The sequence below is a fragment of the Cyanistes caeruleus genome, chromosome 11 (assembly GCF_971803275.1).
Source record: "Cyanistes caeruleus chromosome 11, bCyaCae1.hap1.1, whole genome shotgun sequence".
Classification (NCBI taxonomy): Eukaryota; Metazoa; Chordata; class Aves; order Passeriformes; family Paridae; genus Cyanistes; species Cyanistes caeruleus.
In genome coordinates this window covers 21,837,466-21,857,162 of record NC_141711.1, presented here as the reverse complement: position 1 = coordinate 21,857,162, position 19,697 = coordinate 21,837,466, and the positions used below count along the sequence as shown (strand labels likewise).

Genomic DNA, 19,697 nt, shown 5'->3' with positions numbered 1-19,697 from the left:
AAACACCCTGGTTCAAGGAACAGCATGGTGGCCTCCCCTGGCCACTCAGTCCATTACCCACAGACTCCAATGTGATGGATGGCGAAAATGGCGTTTATTGCTGGAGAAATTGACATTTTATAACCTAGAGTCACTGTGTTACTCCCATCTGCTTTCATCACAGCTAGGTGCTATTGGCTAATTGCAGGAGTCATTACCATACTAAAGAGGAGGGGGGGTTACTAACTTTCTGTTACATTCCGATATCTTCCGAACGCCGGGCCTTACTTCTACACTGCACCAAACCACTGTGCGACGGGGGATTTTTATTAAGGATTAAGGGTTTCACACAACCAAGCATACACCCCAATCGCTTTGTCCTTCTCTAGCCACTTGTGGTCACCTGGAGTAGAACCATAGACAGGGACTCCCCACTCGCCCCGTGCTGATAGCACATCTCAAACACACACTTTTGCTCACCTTTCAGGACACACACACAGACAATAACTAATCACAAATTGCTACCGGGCTCAAATTGTACAAAGTACTGTGTGAACTATATTTGTGGCACTTCCCAAAGTCATGGGTCGGATCCTTCTAGATCCTTCCTTCTAGTCACGGGTCCTCCTTGCTAGAAGTATCTTTCGGGGCTGCCTGCTCTCTCCGTGCAGGAAGGGGTGATCTCCCTTTTCACCAAAAGCATACTTCCCACAACACAAACATACACTCAGTCAATCACCAACACACTTTAAATGTGCACAATCCAAAATACACACAAAATGTCACTGTTCCCCACAGCCTAAACGCACCAAAACAAAATCTGTCCACTCATACAGACTCACAGCCTGAGCACACACAAGCAGCCGCCACTACAGAAGCCACTGATCCTCCATGACTCGGGATGCAGCCTAAATCACAAACAAAGCTCTCAGAGGTGGCTGCAGTACTCCAGGAGGGCTCACAGCAGAGCAGAAGGGTGGTGAAATCTCCTCCTTCAAGCTGCTGGGCACCCTCCTTTGGAGGCACGTGGATGACTCATATCCAGCCTCTCATCTAGCAGCAGCCACAAGTCCTTCCCAGCAGGGCTGCTCTCCATCCCTTCATCCCCAGGCTGTGAGATCAGCTGGGCTGGGACCGTGTATAGCCCTTGGACAGAGCTGCTGGGTAGGATGAGCTGCCTACTGAAGGAGGCAGATCCCAATCCCCACACAATTCCACCCTGGCCATGAGGTCACAGCAGGCTCTGGGGTGACAGCTGGCTGAGGTCACAGCAGGCTCTGAGGTCACAGAGGTCCCAGAGCCCCATGGATGCACAGCATCACACGGACCGAGCAGTCAGTCCTTGACTGCGACTGTTGCGGCAGCAGCAGCGGCGGCAGCAGCGGTGCTGACATTGGGACAGCGGTGTGAGGACAGTGGTGGCAGCAAGAGCTGCAGGACTGGCAGTGGGCAAGGCACCATGGCCTTTGCTCTGCGCCTCCTCCTTCTGCTCCTCCTGGCAGTGGCCCTGCCTGACAGGGCTGCCCAGGCTGCTCCACAGCGAGCATGGAGAGCAGGTGAGCAGGTGGCCTGGTTCCCCTTTCCCTGGACGGTGCTCCTTTCTCTCTGAGAAGCGTTTGGGATGGTTTTCCCCAGGGCATAAGGGAGGGTTTCCTCTATGGAGGGAGAGAGTCCCCAGGGGCCCCAGGCTGGTCCTGTCAGGGCCCAACCAGGGATGTTGCACAGGGCTTGCAAAGAGGATGGAGAGACACCAGAGCCAGCCCAGAGCTCCCCAGGCCCCTCTGCAGCTCTGGCCATGTCTCTTGAAATTCGGCTCCCACGGCCTTACCCAACCCACTTGCAGTGCCCAGTTCCCTAAGGCAGAAGGGGATCCCAGCACACCATGGACTGGTTCTGATATCTGCTTCCTTCTAGAGTGGTATCATGATATGCAATATCTGGGATCCCTGGCACAAGACGGTTTGAGATCCATGGAGAATGCTGGAGGCAAGTTCTCAATGTCCCCTTCAACACAGAATAATCAGTGTCCAAGTGGCAAAAACTCACTCATGTGCTATTTCTCTTAAGAGTCTGAAGGTTGCTGGATTGTGGAAACCTCACCCTGCTCCCTTCTGGAGCCCTGAGTGATCCCACAGCATCGCTGTCAGTGGGAGGAAGGAGAATTTAGATGTCAGTTCTCTTCCCATGTGCAATGCCAGTCTCTCCTTCCATGTGCTCTGTGCAGCCATGGAGAGGAGCAGAGAGGGAAGGGGCCGGGCCCAGGGCTGGGCCCTGGGGCTGTGCCTTATGTGGCTCCTTTACCAGCCCTAGGAAGCCTGAGCTGCTCCCGCTGCCGCTGCCAAGCCCTGGCCCTGCCTGGGGCTCAGTTCAGAGCGGCTGGCAGCTCCAGGGTGATTTCTCCCCTGACTGCCATGCAAGGGGCTCCTTCCATCCCAGTGTGGGGCCACTACAGGCATGTGGTCCCCCTGCCCCTGCTCCTGAGTGGAATGTAGCGATGAAGGAGTGCCTTGGAGGGCAGCAGTCACCCAGGTGCACTCCCTGCCACTCCAGACTGAATGAGAAATGGAACTACTTTCCATTCAGGTCCTCCCAGATGGATGAACCAAGACAAAGAAGATGAGAAATCCCTGGAGGCATCCCGACATCTGGGCAAGATGTTAAATGATCTGGAGAGACGCCATGGTGGGTGCAATTCCCTCAGCAGCTGGGGGCTTTCACTGCACATCTGGACACGCCGTGCCCGGCACAGCAGGAAGGGATCCATGGCAGCCTCACTGCCCTGCTGCTGCTTTCACAGCCTGCAGGGCTGTCTCCCAGCCTGGCCTGGCTGCAGCTTCTCCCCAGCTTCTGCAGGAAGGCATTTGGCATCAGCTGACAGGGAGCCCAAACTGCAGCACAGGCCATGCACACTCTGAGATCCCCTGCATCGGGGTAGGCATACCCTGTCTCGGGGTAGATCAGGTGTAGGGGCTGTTTGGAGGAAGGCAGGCCCTCGCTAATCCCAAAAATTGATACACTTTCCCAGTCTTTATCCATGACTTTGACCATTCATGATGATGTCACCTCCCTGGAAGGGGAGCAGTTCCGTCTGATCATCTGTATCTCTTCTTTTATCCAGAGATGAAGAAAATGGCTTTGCTGAAGACGGTGTTTCCTGGAGGAAGCAGTGGTTCACTGGCAGCCTCTGCTGCAGGAAGGGAGGCCATGCCAGGCACAGTCCCAGGAGGTAATTGCTGTGCCTCTGGGCCTGAGCCCTGATGAGGCTTGAGCTGCCATCGCTGCTGTTTGGCAGTGCCTGCCCTTCAGGGATGTTGCACAGAGCATGGAAAGGGTGTTGAGAGTGACCAGGAGGCAGCCCAGAGCTCCCCTGGCCCCTCTGCAGCTTTGGCCATGTCCATTGACATCTGGCTCCCACAGCCTTACCCAGCCCCATTGCAGTGCCCAGACCCCAAAGGCAGAAGTCGATCTCGGCATACCATGCAATGGTTCTGATCTGTGCTCCCTTCTAGATGAAATTGATGAAATGGATTCTTCAGCAGCTGGGATGGAAGATGGTTTGGAACCATTAGGAGGTTCAGCAGGTAAGTTCTTAACTTCTGCTCAGAGCACAATCATTGACAATCTGTCAAGAAACAGGTGACAGACAATTCTGTGGCTGTTGAGTTACAGGTGTATCTGCAGAGAGGACTTACCCAGCTCCTTTCCTGATTCCTGCACCCAAGCCCGTCTCCCACCACAGGGGTAAGTAGTGTGTCCCTGCTGACCCCACAGGCTGAACCCTGGTTTGTGGGACACATTCATTTGAAATGGAAATACTTTCTATTAAGGTCCTCCTAGCGGAAGAAACAAACCTACCGAAGATATTAAATCCCTGGAGACATCGAAACACATGGACGAGATGCTGAGTGGTCTGGAAAAACGCCATGGTGGGTGCATTTCCCTCAGCAGCCGGGTCTTTCTCTGCACATCTGGACACGCCATGCCCAACACAACAGGAAGGGATCCATGGCAGCCTCGCTGCCCTGCTGCTGCTTTCACGGCCTGCAGGGCTGTTTCCCAGCCTGGCCTGGCTGCAGCTTCTCCCCAGCCTCTGTAGGAAGGCATTTGGCATCAGCTGACAGGGAGCCCAAACTGCACCATGGGCTATGCACACCCTGAGATCCCCTGCAATCTCCTGGTCTCGGGGTACATCAGAAAGGGCAGTTTTAGGAGAAGGGAGAGTCTTGTGTCAGCCGAAAAAGCCTTGGACATTTCCTGATCTGGAAAACATGACAAAGACATGGATATGTCCTTGAAAAGTATTACTTCCTGAAGAAGCCACCTCCCTGATGGGCAGTAGTTCCATCTGATCCAGCAGTGCTTCTTCCTTTCTCCAGAGATGGACCAAAAGTCTTTGCAGAAGGCAGAACTTCCTGAAGAATGCAATGGCTTTGTGCCAGATCCCACTACACAAAGGGAGGAGATACCTGACAGTGCCACAGAAGGTGATTGCTGTGCCAGACTCAGCCAGGCTGAGCGGTCCTGCTGGGGTCCCTCCGTGTGAGACACATCCCGAAACCTGGGAGCGGCTGCAAGGGGTGACCACGGTGGGGAAAGGGCAGAGGAGGAGGCCAGGGCTCCAGTGTGTCCTGACAGGGTCTGGCTCTGTCCCCTTGGGCTGGGGGAGCTGTCACAGAGCAGGGAGGGTCAGGGGTGGCAGTGGCTGCTCAGGGATGGCTTTGGCCTGAGTCCCTGGAAGGAGCCACTGCCCAAGCGGCTGCGCTGTCCCTGGGCTCTGCTCCCGGCCTTCTGGGCTCTGTTGGGTGGCACAGCCTGTGCCAAGGGGCAGCAAGGTGCCTGCAGGCCCCAGCTCTGGGGCAGAGAACGTCCTGGCTGTAACCAGCATGCTGCCAGCTCACAATAGGAGCACAGCATGGGCTCACACTTCCCATTGTTCCCACAGATGTTATCACTGAAACAGGAGTATATGTTGAGGATGCAGTGCGCCTGCCAAGAATTGTCTGCCCGCAGGACATCTGCAGGTCCTGCATGATAGGCACAGTACTGACAGTGTTCACTGTGCCCCTTGTCCTGATATTATCCTATTTTGGGATCCAGAAACTCTACGAGATCAGACGGTAATTTGTTGATTTTTCTCCAGGGTTTTCTTAAAATTCTGCTCATAGCACTGGTAGCCTGATTAGTAGTCATGCTGCTGCGCATTTGTGGGTAGTCCTTGGTAGCCCAAATAACTCTGCTGAGAGTTCTGCTGCTGCCCAGGCCTTTCTTTGGCCTCTTCACTGCGGGGCCTTGTCCTGGGGAGCCCGCTCGGGCTGCAGCCAGTGCTGGCTGCCACTAAGGCTGCCTGGCCCAGAGCAGCCCCAGGAACAGCGGGCAGAGGCAAAGCAAGTTCACAATATTTGACAATCATTTCATGATAGGACAGAGGTTATTTAAGAGCTCATGTAAAGTTTCATGGTAACAGTGATGTTACTGGACAAGCAAATTTGCTACAATTCAGTGTTAAAACCAATCCAACCTGATGAAATTTTGGCTTTGGCCTTGAGACTTTGCTCTTTGTGTGAGCCCTGCTCTGGATTGACTCCCAATCCGTCTTGGAGCCAGTTCTGGGTGAAGGCTCATCCGAGACCTGACCCTTGGCAGATTTGGGCTCCAAGGGGCAGCTGAGGCTGCACTGCATGTGACTAGGCTGCATGGCTCCAATATAAAGGGCTTTGAAAAGTGTAAATTACTATATTTTTACTACATAGCTTTGTGTATGAAATTAATTCACTTATTTGAAACCTAGTTTTAAAAATCTTCTTTTCCAGTTCTTTCTCCAGTTATTTGATATAGTTTGTTATTATCCCATGGCAGAATTACGAGGCTGTAAGTACTATAAAATGAAATAATTTTTACACTCTTTTGTCTTTCACAGACTGTTCAAACTTATGTAGGCTTTGTCAGGAAAATTAATCCACGAACACCAGAGGTTTATGTCCAAAAAGGAGACAGAGGAGTCCTTTTTCTTTATTCGAATAAAGGGAGAGACCATGGGGCATTCCCCTGGGATCTCTCAAATTTTTGGAGGGCGCAGCCTCCTTTTTATCCTAATTCCCGGCCACTTGTCCCTTCTCCCTTTCCCCATAGGCTGAGGTACTTGAGAGGTACAGGCTTCCCGGAACGCCTGATACCGGCGGTGATACCTTCCCCCCCCCACCCCCAATGCATAATCCCTTCTTAACTTTTATGGAATTCATAGTGTTCTTTCAGTGCCTCTTTGATCTTCCACTGGAATCCATCTCATTGTTTCTGTCATCTCTCACTGATAGCTACATCTTATCAACTGACCCACAGCTTGTTTGTAAAGACAAGCTCATCATTCCTCTCAATCCCTCCTCTTTTAATTTCTGTTAATAATTGTCTTTACAAACTTTAGTTATCATTGACCTAATTTCTTGTTCTTGGCTCTTTTTTGGCTTTGCAATTATTTGCAGTGGCATTACTTTCTGCTTTTTTGTAGCTATCTCTGGATCAGTAGGCACGGCTACTACCTACATTCCTTTGATCACATGTTGAATGAGTTGTATTAAGCAAGGGATCATGCATGGTAAAAAGATTAGAGTTGCTACAACACATAAGAGGAAAAAAGCATTTGTTTGACTTACAGGCTACCAGGTAAATATGAAAACATGTCCCATTCCCATCCTTTCCATGTTTGGACCGGTACATGGGCTAACTTTCTTATTCCTTTTGTTATTTGTTTTACCATTTTTCCATTGTCATCTATTTGCAAACAGCAGTTTGAGTCATTCAATTTTCCACACACCCCCCCTTCTTCTGCTAATAAATAGTCTAATACCATCCGATGTTGAAATATTGCATTTCTCATCTGAGTAGACTGGTCAGCAAGAAGGTCAAGAGCTGTAGCTGTCTGGTTGATTATTATTTCAAAGACAGCTTGCAACCTAATTATCCGATTTAGATTATAAATGGGTTCTCTGGCACCTGATATTAATTCATTTGGGTTCCAGGTAGCTGGTCCATAGTGTTGTATGATTCGTTCAGGTGGCCATTCATCTTTTCCCCACTTTTGGGTGCTCTTTCCAACCAGGGATGTATCAATGGACCGCTTCTCTCTAATTAGATCATCATATACTTTGATTCTTAACTGATTTCCTTGAACTTGTGGTAGCAGAAAGAACAATGGTCTAATATACCCCACATAACATATCCCTGGCCAGTTTGGAGGTAGCCTGCAGTAAGCATTTTGGCCACAAATTCAGTAGTGCCTCTTTAGAGCCCAGGTCCCTTTAGCGAAGGGACCTTTCCAATTTTCATCATCAACTGGTGGGTCAAAATACAGCTTGCTTCCAGGGCCTAGGGGTCTACCCACAATAGTTGCCTCGCTGTAAGAATCACAATATTTACATTTCCAAGCTCTTACATGAGGTTTCTACTTGCAATCACATCCCAGATCTGTTCTATTAGATCTGGACCAGTGTTCGAGCTCCACTCTGGTGCTGCCACTTCCACTGATAGTCTCGGACAACATGTGTCTGACTTGTGGAATTATCCCAGGGGCAGCTTAAAAATAAAGGGTCAAAAAACTTATCTTTCCCCACTGCTTTACAGCCTTCAAAATCTTTTTGGTAATTATGGAAGGAACACTTTACCCAGCTACCATTAGTGAGCTTAACATGAGTTTGATTCCATCTGCCTCGATATCTGGAACAGTCATAAGGAGGGCAGTTGGGGGTCCAACAATCTAAACCTAAAGTCCAGTCACAAACGCTCTTTCCCACATATGTGCTTCCTGTTCTGTTTAAGCAATAAATGCCTCTTTCAGAAGAATGAAGCTGCCATGGACTTCTTTCTTTGTCTCAAAATCCAGTTCTATTATTGACTTCACTCAGGGTGCTAACCCACCATTTAGGCTCGACTGGGCTGGCCACCCATGGCCAGCTTTCAGATCCTCCTGGCCCTCCACAGACCCAACAGTTTTTAAGGTTAAAGGTCTTTGCTACTTGTTCTCTTAAAGTAAAAAAAACTTATTTTCCCACTTTAGACTCCAACTTAACTGAAAATATAAAGGTAAAATTATTAAGAGAAACATTCTAATAGTGTTATAATCTAATTTCTAATTTTCAATTTCACGTTGTCTTCTACACCACCTGTGGCAAGTGAAAGCACAGAAACAGCTTAGCATAAAGAAAGCAATGACAGCCAGGATTGGCTCCCAGTGGCTGGAGATTTGAGAGTAGGGATGCAGACTATTTCAGCAGGCAGTCTGTGGGGAGGCACTCGGGGCTTCCTCCGATGTCGACGCACCAGCTACTGCTCTGGTCCACTCCTGCGGTGTGTCAGTCGCGGCTCCCCATCCTTCTCCTCCAGCTGAGATGTCCAAACCTCTGGGGCCTCAGAGACCTTGATTCATGTTCAGCTGTCTTGACGGCTGTTTCTGTGGTCAGCAACAGCTGGAAAGGTCCATGCCACTTAGCCACCAGTGGTGCTTCTTTACACTCTTTAACTAGGACTCAGTCTCTTGGTTTTCACTTGTCTAAAGGCAGGGTCTGTGCCAGCAGAGTTTCCTGTCAAATAAATTTCACAAGAGACAGTATCCAGGCCACAAATTGTTCTAAATATACATCACTTAACTCTACTCCTGACTCAGGCCAAGAATTACAAGAATAAGGAATTCTAAACTTCAGTTCAAAGGGAGATAGTTGAATATTTCTCTTCGGTCTGGCCCTTACTCTTGCTAAAGCTAGGGTCAAGAGCCACACCCATGGCATATCAGTTTCTATCACCAGCTTTAGAAGACGCTTCTTTATTTTTCCATTCATTTTTTTTTTTTCAACTCGACCTGATCTTGTTTTAAAAAAAATACTTTAATAATTGACCCTGTAGTTACGGAAACACCTGGGAACACTTCTGGCTACTCATAACAGACATACTATTACCAAAAAATCTCTTCACCCGGGGCATCTCAGTAAAATCCACTTGGCACCTCTGGAAGGGACTACAGCCCAAGGCCTCCCGCCCCTGGCCAGTTTTCTTGTAACTTTGTTATTTGTCTTAGCACAAATCAAACAACTATCAACAGCTCGTTTTGCCAGAACAAAAAGACCCACAGCAGCATACATTTTGAGGAAGGCTTCTGCTATCCCTCGGGAGCCTCAATGACTCCCTTCGTGGAGCTGTTTTAGCAGTTGTGAGGCTAAAGCTTTCGGTATCCACTGCTTACTATCCCTTGTAAACCAATTACCCCCTCTTTCTTCTGCCCCACTCTTGTTAACTATCTCAAGTTCTTCTGGTGGAAAAGACAGCTTCTCTGGCAAGGGGGCAGTTACTGGGAGCAAGGGAAGTAACTTAGAGATTTCTGGCAACAATGCAGCTTTCCGAGCTTCTTCATCAGCCAGTCTATTTCCTACTGCCTCTTCCGAGCACCCTGCCTGGTGTCCCTTGATGTGTATTATTGCTACTTTTTTGGTAAATTCACCACCTCCAATAGGCGGGAGATTAAATTCTCATGAGCCAACGTTTTTCCTCTGCAGGTTAATAAACCTCTCTCTTCCCACAGTTTCCCAAATGCGTGTATCACACCATATGCATATTTAGAATCAGTAAAAATATTTACTGTCTTGTCTTGGTATAACTCACAAGCTCTCACGAGGGCATACAGCTCGGCCGTCTGAGCTGACCAGGTGGCTGGTAACCTCCCCCCTTCCTTTAATTGCTTTCCACTCATGACAGAGTATCCTGTAAATCGTCTTCCTTCTATCACCTTTGAAGACCCATCAATAAACACGTTTTCCCCCTCAGGCCATGGGATGTCTCTCAGATCATTCCTTGCCCTAGTTTGTAGATCTATTACTTGAATACAATCATGGAATTTTCCTTGGCTCCCTTCTTCAGGGCCATTCAAACAGGAGGCTGGGTTAAAACCTTCCTTGTTTTTAAATTCTAAATTTTCTTGTTCTAATAGACAAGATTCATATCTTAGCAACTGAGAGCTGGTCATCCACTTAGAGGCTCTCTCAGTTAACAACGCTTTAATCTGGTGTGAAACTTTAACAATCAGATAACCCCCCCTTGTCAGCTTTCAGGCCTCAGCCACCATCAGAGCTGTGGCTGCGCAGTTCTGCAGACAATGGGGCCAGATTCTGGCTACTGGGTCTAACATTTTAGAAAAATAGGCAACAAGTCTCTGTGTTCTCCCATGCTCCTGAACTAAAATTTCTTTTGCGTGACTTTGTATAAACATGATTTAGTTCAGCAGCAAGTAATGCCACTGCTTTAAGCCAATTACATTACATTTCTTTATTTATTCCTTTTTTTCTTTTTAGTAATTAACCACTCCTTATCTTAATTTTTGCATTAAGTCCATCTTAGGCATAGGGAGATGACTAACAAATTAACTTCCATTAAGGAAACTCTAATATTTATAACATTTTATAACTTTTAACATTTAAAACTTTTATTAAGGAAAGAAACAAAATACTTTCCTTTAAAGTTTTCTTATAATTTCCACAGAGGAAGTGCATGACAAATACTCAGGCTTTCTATAGGACACTATTTTTACAAGGTTGCAGTTACAGAATTTGCTTTAGGGCTACAACAAACCACAGACTGGTGGGGGTGTTCCCCACAAGGTATGACTTGCAGCATTGGCTTCATAACTGAAACTTGCCAATTCTGTCTTTTTACAAAACATACAAAAAGCAGAGGGGTGTGGTCCCCTCCAAACTGGAGCCATTCTGCACAAAACTTCATGTAGACAAATTAATTAAATCTCCAAATTAATTTACTACAATTTTTACAATTCTTTCAAAGAAAGATGGTTAAACTTCTGAGCCCACAGAAGAAACTACAATTCTCACAACTCCTTTGAACGATTAAAAAATTCTTTAGACAATTTTCCCCCTCGGGGATAAAAATTAAGGTGAATCGAGAGGTCTTTGTTTTTACTAAGACACACACCTCTCCTCGATCCAGACCCACTTTAAAAGTTGACAACGGCTCTAGGTTGGTGGATATAATGAGAGCCTTTGACACTCTTAACAATCCATTTCTCTTATCTTCTGGACTTTCTCGGCAGTCCAGCTGTTCTTGGTTTTTTTTTGTTTGTTTGTTTGTTTGTTTGTTTTTTTGCAGACATTGCCGTTTTCAGTGTTGTACGCCCTGAAGACAGCACACTGATCCTTTCCCAGCCACTGTTTGGCTTGGGTCTCCCTTGCTGGGGAGAAAAAGCCTCTGCCACTTCCTTGTGGCCGATCCCGTCCCCTCTGTCCCGGGGGACCCCTTGGACCTTGCGGTTTTTCTTTCTCTGGCCTGAAAAAGGCTATCACCTTCGCCTTTCCTCCTTGTGCTCACTGTTTATCACACACTGAATACCAGAGCCAGTCCCTGTTCTGCCACATTGTCCAAACAGCTCCTCCCTGCTCCAGTACTCCCGGCGGGCACGGCTGGCAGCACCACAGGCGGCCAGGGCGTCCCACAGCCTCAAAGGGCCAGCAAGCTGCTGCTGCCCCTGTCCAGGGCCAGTGGGGTCAGGCACTGCCCAGTGCTGAGTCCCAGCAGCCTCACAGGCCCCCAGCCTGTGCTCCTGGTCCTGCACCTCCACTTCTGGTCCCTGCTTCAACCATATCTCTCTACACTCTCCATTAACCAATTCTGTTCCAGCACACAAACACAATCCATCCATCTCCTGCTGCCAAAGACTCTTTCTTGACTTCCTTTATTGCCCCCCTCCACCTCGGGCGTGGATTCTCGAGATCCCTTCTAGTTCCAGGCATTGATATGATATGCTGCTCCCTTCCCCCTACACCACTGTTGTTCTCAGGTGGAGCTGTAGGGACAGCATTTCCCTGATCCCTTTGCCCTGGAAGGTGAGGATACAGGGACCTGCAGCTGGCCTTAGGTCAGCTGGTACCACCAGAGGACAAGACGGGGGAAGGTGCGGAAAAACATTTTAATCTTCACTGTTTTCGTCTTCCCCACCCCCCGTTTTTCCTCTTCTCCTTTTTTTTTTTTTTTTTTTTTTTCTGAACACATAGATTTCTTTCGTTGTTTGTTTAAACCATATCAATCCACATTCCCTTTTAATCCATTTTTTTCCCAATTCTCCTCTAGATACCTTCACAGAACTCAACACAAATGAATTCTGTTTTCTAAGGTGGCCATACAAGTCCATTTGGCATCTTATACTCTGGCCATACATAATAACAATATTTTACCATCATCTCCATAGTTACCTCTGTGTAAATGCATAATCTGTCCCAAGATCTCAGCATTCTCCCCAAGGGACTCTCCGGGGCTATTATGGGATCGTCATCCCTTTTGCCGAGACCCCTTCCCGGCTGTACCCTTGCAACCCTCCATGGGTGTTCTGTTTAGTCTGTGCTACCCTCCCTGGGTGCCCTCCCAGGCTTGCCTGTGCTACCCTCCCTGGGTGCCCTCCCAGGCTTGCTCCCCGAAGATCCCATTTTACTCACCGGTGAGGTTTTCAGTGGTCCTTCCCTGTGGACCCTTCACGGACCCCCCTGGTCCGCCACTCGTCTGTCTCCTGGACAGTCTCGGGAACCCAATCGATCGCCCGGTGCTGGCCGCCACCAAGGGGAGCTGGCCACCAAAACTGGGTGAGGCGCCTTCAGCTGCGCTCGCTGCCCGCCGCCCCGGACGGTGGAAATATCCCGGACCGAGCCCCCAAAAATTGTCACGAAAATTAATCCACGAACACCAGAGGTTTATGTCCAAAAAGGAGACAGAGGAGTCCTTTTACTTTATTCGAATAAAGGGAGAGACCCCAGGGGAATGCCCCATGGTCTCTCCCTTTATTCGAATAAAGAAAAAAGACTCCTCTGTCTCCTTTTTGGACATAAACCTCTGGTGTTCGTGGATTAATTTTCCTGACAGCTTGATGTGACCAACAGAAGAGTTTTGCTCTGCTTTTAATTCAAACAAGGAGCAGAAAACAATCTCTTCACTTCATAGCTTATGCAAACTACCAGGGTTCTTTTTTTCCGGCTCTGGGCTGGAATTTAAAACTATCCCAGCAACAAACACTCCTGTAAATTAACTGATATAAATTAGGGATTTGGTGTGATTGCTCACTAACCCCTGAGCCCCTCCGAGCTGCAGCTCCCTGTTCTCTTTGCAGACAGAGGCTGGCTATGGATGACAGTCGTGCGTCTGGCCTGCTGCACAGCACATCCACACAGGAGCTAAGGGATCATCCTTGCACAGCCCATCCTGGAAGAAGAGAGTTCACTGATGAATCCGACACCGTTTTATGGCATGGCAGCAGAATAAAGGCTAGAATTGGTCCTGTTTCAAGCCCTTTACATTTTGCTGTGTGTAATGGAGACAGGAACTACAAGTTTCCTATTCATGCACAATTTGCTGTCTGAGAGCACACAGTCCTCAAGGTCACAGGGGCTTGCAGATCTGTGTCTGAGATGACTTTAAAAACAAAACCAACCTTTATGTGCAACACCTGTGCTTCAGAACTTTACAATACAAATCACAAGCTGATTCCAGCCGTTAAGTGGGAAAAAACTAAACCAAAGAACAAAACCAAAATTCTGACCCCAGAAAACAAAGAAAAGAACCACTAAGAAAAAAAACAGAACCAACAGAAAAAGCCCCACAAATCTAGAAAAAAGATAAAAATCAGGTGAAGGAGACAGAGATCCAAGACCAACAAATGGGCAGAGGAACTACAATAAGACAGGTAATAAGAAGGGGCAGATAAGAAGTGGCTATGGCACCAAACTAGCCAGGGCATCTGAGATACTCTTCTCAAAAGCCTTCTGAAAACCATCTGACACAAAAATAAACAGAAAATAAATTATGATGTCTGTGATAATGGGGCTCTGCATGTTTAGCTGTAATCTGTCCACTGTGTGTAACTTCTGTTTTCCTTGTTAATTCACATCATCTGGCAAGGTTGTTTTTCTGTCCAAAGAAAAAACACTGCAGTGCAAAGGAAGCCAGCTTGGAAAATATTAAAAGCGGGAGGTAAAAATATTATGTTGTTTGGTTTGTTTGATGTTTGCTTGTGGATTTTTTGTCTATCTTTGAAAGCAGCTCCTTGGATGTTAATGCAAGCAAGAAGCCTGTCTTGGTTCTGGAAGACAAGTGTCTGCTAGGGAGAGTAGGAACCTCCTTTGGGATGAAAGAATGTAGATTCCCCCTCCCTCTAAATTATTATAATTTTGAAATCAAGGGGTCTTTAGGCAGAGATCTGGGGATAGGAATAACAGTTCTTTACTAGTATATATAACAAGGCAAGCAAACAACAATAACTACAGCATTAGCAAGAAAACAGAATCAGGGACCCTGTGACAGCTTTCTCAGCTGAGACAGGATGGAGGAGAGGCTTTGCTTCACAAACCCCCTCGGGCGGGCAGTCCCGGTGCTCCTGCAGGGCTCTGAGGAACAGTCGGCTGGAACAGCAGGGATGAGCTGAGATTCTGGGCTGGTGGCTGGGGTGTATCAGCAGCTCCGTGGCGGTGGCTGGCACTGCCACACGTCCCGACAGGACAGGAGGTGCGACGCTACCAATGAAGAGGGGAGGAGAAGAAGCAGCAGCTCCATCTGGGTGATGGCAAAATTCCCCTCTCTCTCCCACAGCAGCTCCGTGCCCCAGTAAAACGAAATGTCTTTCCCCGAAGCCAAAAAAAAGCCCGCCAAACTGTCTCCACCCTCCTTTCCTGCCCCCTTCCCCCCCTGGGCCCGGCCACTCTTTGTCCTTTTTCGAGCACCCACTAAGTACCCACAGTTAAGTTGTCCCCGCAACTAATGGGTAAAAATTTCACGGGCAAGCCAGAAAAACAAAGGACACCTAACCCTCAATAAAGTCCATTGTAAAGGGCTGTCTTTGCTAAAAACCTGCCACTTCTGTGATGCAAGACAGAAACAGCTTCCCTTGGGCTACAGCTGGAAGGCTTGAAAATGTGTTCCAGAAACTCGTGATATGACAGAGTCTGATGAACACAATTTAATGTCATGAACTGCAAGATGTAAGTTACCTGATAAAATAATCCGAGTATTTCTATGGCAAGCAGCAGGAAAGGGCTGTGCATTGGAATGACAGGAAACAGCCCCAGAGCGCATGATGGACAAGTTTCCCAGCCAGAGCAGACCAGAAGCACTGGGAGCACAAAGAGACACACCCAGGAGGCCCAGCAGCTCCTTGCTGAGGGCCCATTTCATGCAAGGACTGGCAGTCAGAATATTAAATCAATTAAAAATAAAAGGGTGGGGGCAGGCAGCAGTGAGGTGGCCTCAAAGGTTCACTCTGCTTTTGTTACTGAGAGGAATGACATGTTTGTCTTTACAAGGAAGTTGTGGTTCTGCTGATAAGATGAAAATTATCACTGAGAGATTACAGAAACAATGAGATGGTGTCCTGGGTTGATTATGATGTTAAATTGTATCCCCATTCGTCCACCTAACCCAGACACAGGTTCTATATTCTTAAAATTCCATCTGAGAGTAAAAGTGAGTGGAAAAGAAGCACCAAGTCTGTTATCAGACTGTACTTGCTCCCCCCGCATCGGGAGTTTTGACTACAGCACAGACAGACAACATGACACAGAGTGCCTTGGCTTTCCAGCTAGCCGGAGCAGAGATGTCTTCCTGGACTGTTTTCTTTCCCTTTTTCTGAAACGAATTGTTGTGAATTCATGTTGTAAATATTGGCTTTTCACAATTATTCTGATAAATATATTATATGCTTTCACTATATTCTTTTCTCTCTTAGCAAGTTATAGGCTTAGATAGGAATTCTGAATGGTAAGGATATGTCACATCTGGAGAAGGCAAGATAACTCCAACAGGCAAGACAATGGGAGGATCAAGCTGTGGAAAACAGGCTATTATCAGCAGCAGGAAATGGAGAGCAAACTGTTACCAAAAAGCCGGTACCAGGATGTTGGCAAGGGGGAAAGATATGAAGCCCATCTGCTCTCTGAGGAAGGATAAGGGGCCTGGACTATTATCAACAAGTGACCATCTGCAGCAGAAAGGAAACCAAAAACTCCGAAATAATGCTGACCAGCTAGACCAGCAAAAATTATGCTGACCAACAGAAAATAAAATTGAAAAAAACATGATCCAAGAAGGTGGAACCAGGGAGGGGATATGCTTGAATATGCATTAACCTCTCGCAGCAAGGATGGGATAAAAAGGACACTCCTGAAATACCAGGTGTGCTGTTGGCAGCGCGCCAAGGCACCCGGCCGTATCTCTTTGCTTTACTTTATGTCTCTTATTGTCTTTATTAAACATTTTTAAAATTTTACAGGAGTGAACTTCGTTTTTCACAGAATCGAACCTGCTCTGGACTGGGGACTCGGGAGAGCACTGGGAGCTTGCACCTGTGGACTACCGGGAGCCCAGCCTGGGCAGTGGCATTTTCCAGCGCCAGAGGGACTGATAACAGAGCGAACACCCACAGGAAATAGACCCTCTGAAGTTTGTCATCTCTTCTGAAGGGCGAGAGGTTTTGTAATTTGATATCGTTCATTTTTGTGCTGGGTAGTGCTGTGCCTGTGAAATAAACAGGTTTTTTCCACTTCTCTCAGAGAAATGTCTTCCTGAACTGGTTGAGGGGTGGGAGAAAAGGGCCATGTGGGTTTGCTTCCCGGGGGGGGCCCCATTGGAGGTTTTCTCCCAAATTTGCCCTAAACCAGGACAAATACATTCGTTGGTGCCCAGCACGTGGCACGAGAGTGGAAAAACCCTGTACTGATTGTACTGAAGTGGCAATTACTTTGTATTGTGATAAGTGTAATAAATTAATCTATGAGTAAAAATTCATAAAGGGTATAATAAAATATATATGTAGTTGCGATGTCATAAAATATACAACATGTAATGGGAATAAGTCCTTCTCCGGATCTGGTCGTGATTCTCCTCCGAGAGGCAACAGATTGCAGCCAAGCACCCAGATAACAATCGCAAGCAGGCACATCAGCCCCGAAAGAATAGACAGGACACGGGCCATCGAACGAACAAAGGAACGGGCCCAGATGAGATATCACCGAACCTGAGCACCTCCGCCCTGCCCACCTGTGTTGGAGAAATGGAAAAACTAGACAAAAGAAGAGGAGACAGCCGAGATCGACATCCATCGGCTCCAGGATGGGTCCCGTCACTCCACCCTAATGGCCCGGACCAAAATGATATCAAAAAGACATCCTGGACCTCTTTACGTATGAGGAGCCTCTGCCCAACGTCTATTGACCCTATTCTCCAGTGCCAGGAAATCTATTCTTCGAACAATCAAGAACCTCTTAGCAAAGGGTGCCTGCTTGGAATTTGGCCTCGGGACACAAACTTCCTATAAAAACCCAGGCCAAGGGACTCTCAGGTGTGGATTTGGGAGCACCTATACCTTGCGTATAGACCCTGTCCACCCAGCGCTGCGCTGCTTATTTTATTTTGGTTTTTTCTCTTTGTTCGAATTTATTATTGTTTGATAATAAATTTTCTCTTTTATATAACCCGAAATTGCCTTTGCATTTATAACAATAAGATAAAGCAGTCCCTAGCCATCCAGCCATGCTGTTTGAATTAATAATATCTTTAGGGGTGCAGGCCTTCATGTGTTTCTGGTCGCTAGGCTTTTTTGAGGTTTTAATACCTTTATGGTCCCTTGGTTTATTTTCTTATCCACAACTAGCCCCGGTATTGTCCCTAACACATAGCTTTTACAGTAGAGGGGCACGGATTAGAATAGCTATTGGGCTGGGCCTAGTGATTATGATTTCCAAGAAGTTTATTCAAGTGCTGCAGTCTGTTCCAAATATAAAGGATTCATGGGTATGGTTATGCACCCAGTTTGTTAGAGGAGGAGTAGGGAATGAGGCTTTTCAACCTTTCCTTTCCTTCTTCTCTGAATTGGTTACATCACTATTGGAGAGTGTTCAGTTCCCCCTGAATGTTAAAGAGACCATCTTTCTGGCATTTAATCTGGTAAGTTTCCTCTATACAGTCTTCAGCCTCTCTAGAATGAGGGCTGAGATTTCTAGAGGGACTGATGACACCCCAGAACCAAGCATGGAAAATCCTGAGTGGGGTGGAGAATGGGAGGATATGGGCCAAATCATGAAGGAATTTTCTGACCCTGTAGGTTGGGACTTTCCACATGAGCAAATTCTGAATCCAGCTGAGGTGGGGAAATACCTGAAAGAGAAGTTTTAGGATGATTCCAAGGAAAAAAAGATCATTGCAGTAAGCTGGGACCTAGCATATGCTTATCGCACATTGCTGGATACTGTAGGGCAGCAGACAGAAGAAAGGGGACAGAGAGATAAATCAACAGTTACCACAATTACTCAGGCTGCAGCCAACCCCCTAGTTACAAAAGTAGTAACTAAACCAGACAGCAAGCCTCAACCCATGGCTGTTGCTACTAGCACAAGAAGTAGAAAGTGCACAGACAAAACTGATCGACCAGTGGATGATGATGATGATGATGATGCAGGAGAAGGACCCTCAACGCCTCCTGACACAAAACCAAGAGCCAAAGCAACTGGCACAAGATCAGAGGCTAATATTGAGTCCTTTTCCCTGAAAGATCTTCGTGGCCTAAGGAAGGACTACACTTGACAACCTGATGAATCTATAATTAATTGGTTAGTCCATCTGTGGGACACCACAGGTGAAGCTACAGTTCTGGATGGCACTGAAGCGAGGCACCTGGGATCCCTGTCACACGATCCGGTTATTGACCAGGGGATGATGAGAGGGGCTAACCCTCGCAGTCTCTGGGCACGGGTCCTTGAAAGTGTAGCCCAAAGATATCTGTGTGTAGATAATCTTTACATGCAGCAAACACAATGGAAAACCATCGAACAAGGGATCCAAAGACTGAGAGAAATGGCAGTGGCAGAGAGTGTTTTTTCAGACGACAGACCAACTAAAAATCCAGACTTGGTGCCATGTACATCCGTGATGTGGCAAAAATTGGTACAACTTGAGCCACAAGAACATGCATCTGCGTTAGCAATGATGAAACGGGATGAAAGGGAGGAGACCGTGCTGGATATGGCGAAGAAGCTTCGAGCATACGCAGATGCCGTGCATGGCCCCACACATGCAAGAATCGCAGCTGTGGAAACAGGTCTGCAGAGATTAGAAGATAAGATAGAGGAGAATCACAAGAAACTTAGAGATGAGATTAAAGAGGACCTTGTCCAAATCTCAGCAGTACAGATCAGAGGTCCTGGCACTCAACGCAGACGTTCCCCAGATCGGGAGAGAAGGTATACCCCGCGAGCTGAACTGTGGTTCTTCCTGCGTGATTGCAGAGAAAACATGAGGAGATGGGATGGGAAATCTACTGCAGCTCTGGCACAACGGGTGCGTGAACTGAAGGAGGAGAAGAGTCACAAAGGAAGTTCCACCAAAAGCGAAGCAGCTCCAGTTGCACGTAGCCGAACTGCCAGGTATGATGATGATGACATGTCTGACCCCCTTGAAGGAACATCCAAGACATATACCAAAGGAAAGGATAACCAAGCTTAGAGGGGCCCTGCCTCTAGCCAGGTAGAGGCTAGAGAAAATCGTGTTTTTTGGACTGTATGGATTCATTGGCCTGGCACATCAGAACCACAACAATATGAGGCTTTAGTTGATAATGGTGCTCAGTGCACACTAATCCCATCAAGACACATAGGGACAGAATCTGTTTCTATTGCTGGCGTGACGGGGGGATCACAGGATTT

At 47.4% G+C, this 19,697-nt stretch overlaps 2 protein-coding genes across 4 annotated transcripts; both read left to right on the top strand.

Annotated features, from left to right (window-relative positions):
• Positions 1 to 443: 443 nt before the first annotated feature.
• On the top strand, positions 444 to 13,290 carry LOC111945046 (uncharacterized). Of its 3 annotated transcripts, none has more exons than XM_086845809.1 (11): positions 444 to 1,535; positions 1,894 to 1,965; positions 2,563 to 2,661; positions 3,098 to 3,205; positions 3,489 to 3,560; positions 3,649 to 3,720; positions 3,807 to 3,905; positions 4,356 to 4,463; positions 4,922 to 5,096; positions 5,790 to 5,847; positions 13,121 to 13,290. In XM_086845809.1, exons 1-10 carry the CDS (start codon positions 1,439 to 1,441, stop codon positions 5,812 to 5,814), a joined length of 927 nt encoding a protein of 308 aa, XP_086701935.1. In that variant the 5' UTR covers positions 444 to 1,438; the 3' UTR covers positions 5,815 to 5,847; positions 13,121 to 13,290. The 3 variants fall into 3 exon arrangements, with proteins under 3 accessions (XP_086701935.1, XP_086701936.1, XP_086701937.1); XM_086845810.1 differs by lacking the exon at positions 13,121 to 13,290 and adding an exon at positions 6,482 to 7,809 and having other exon boundaries at positions 1,274 to 1,535; XM_086845811.1 differs by lacking the exon at positions 13,121 to 13,290 and having other exon boundaries at positions 1,282 to 1,535; positions 5,790 to 9,787.
• A 1,426-nt stretch (positions 13,291 to 14,716) lies between these two features.
• Positions 14,717 to 19,497, top strand: LOC147651127 (uncharacterized). The gene is given in 1 exon segment (XM_086846676.1): positions 14,717 to 19,497. A coding segment is annotated over 1 exon segment (1,968 nt). The 5' UTR covers positions 14,717 to 17,529.
• The last annotated feature ends 200 nt before the right edge of the window (positions 19,498 to 19,697 follow it).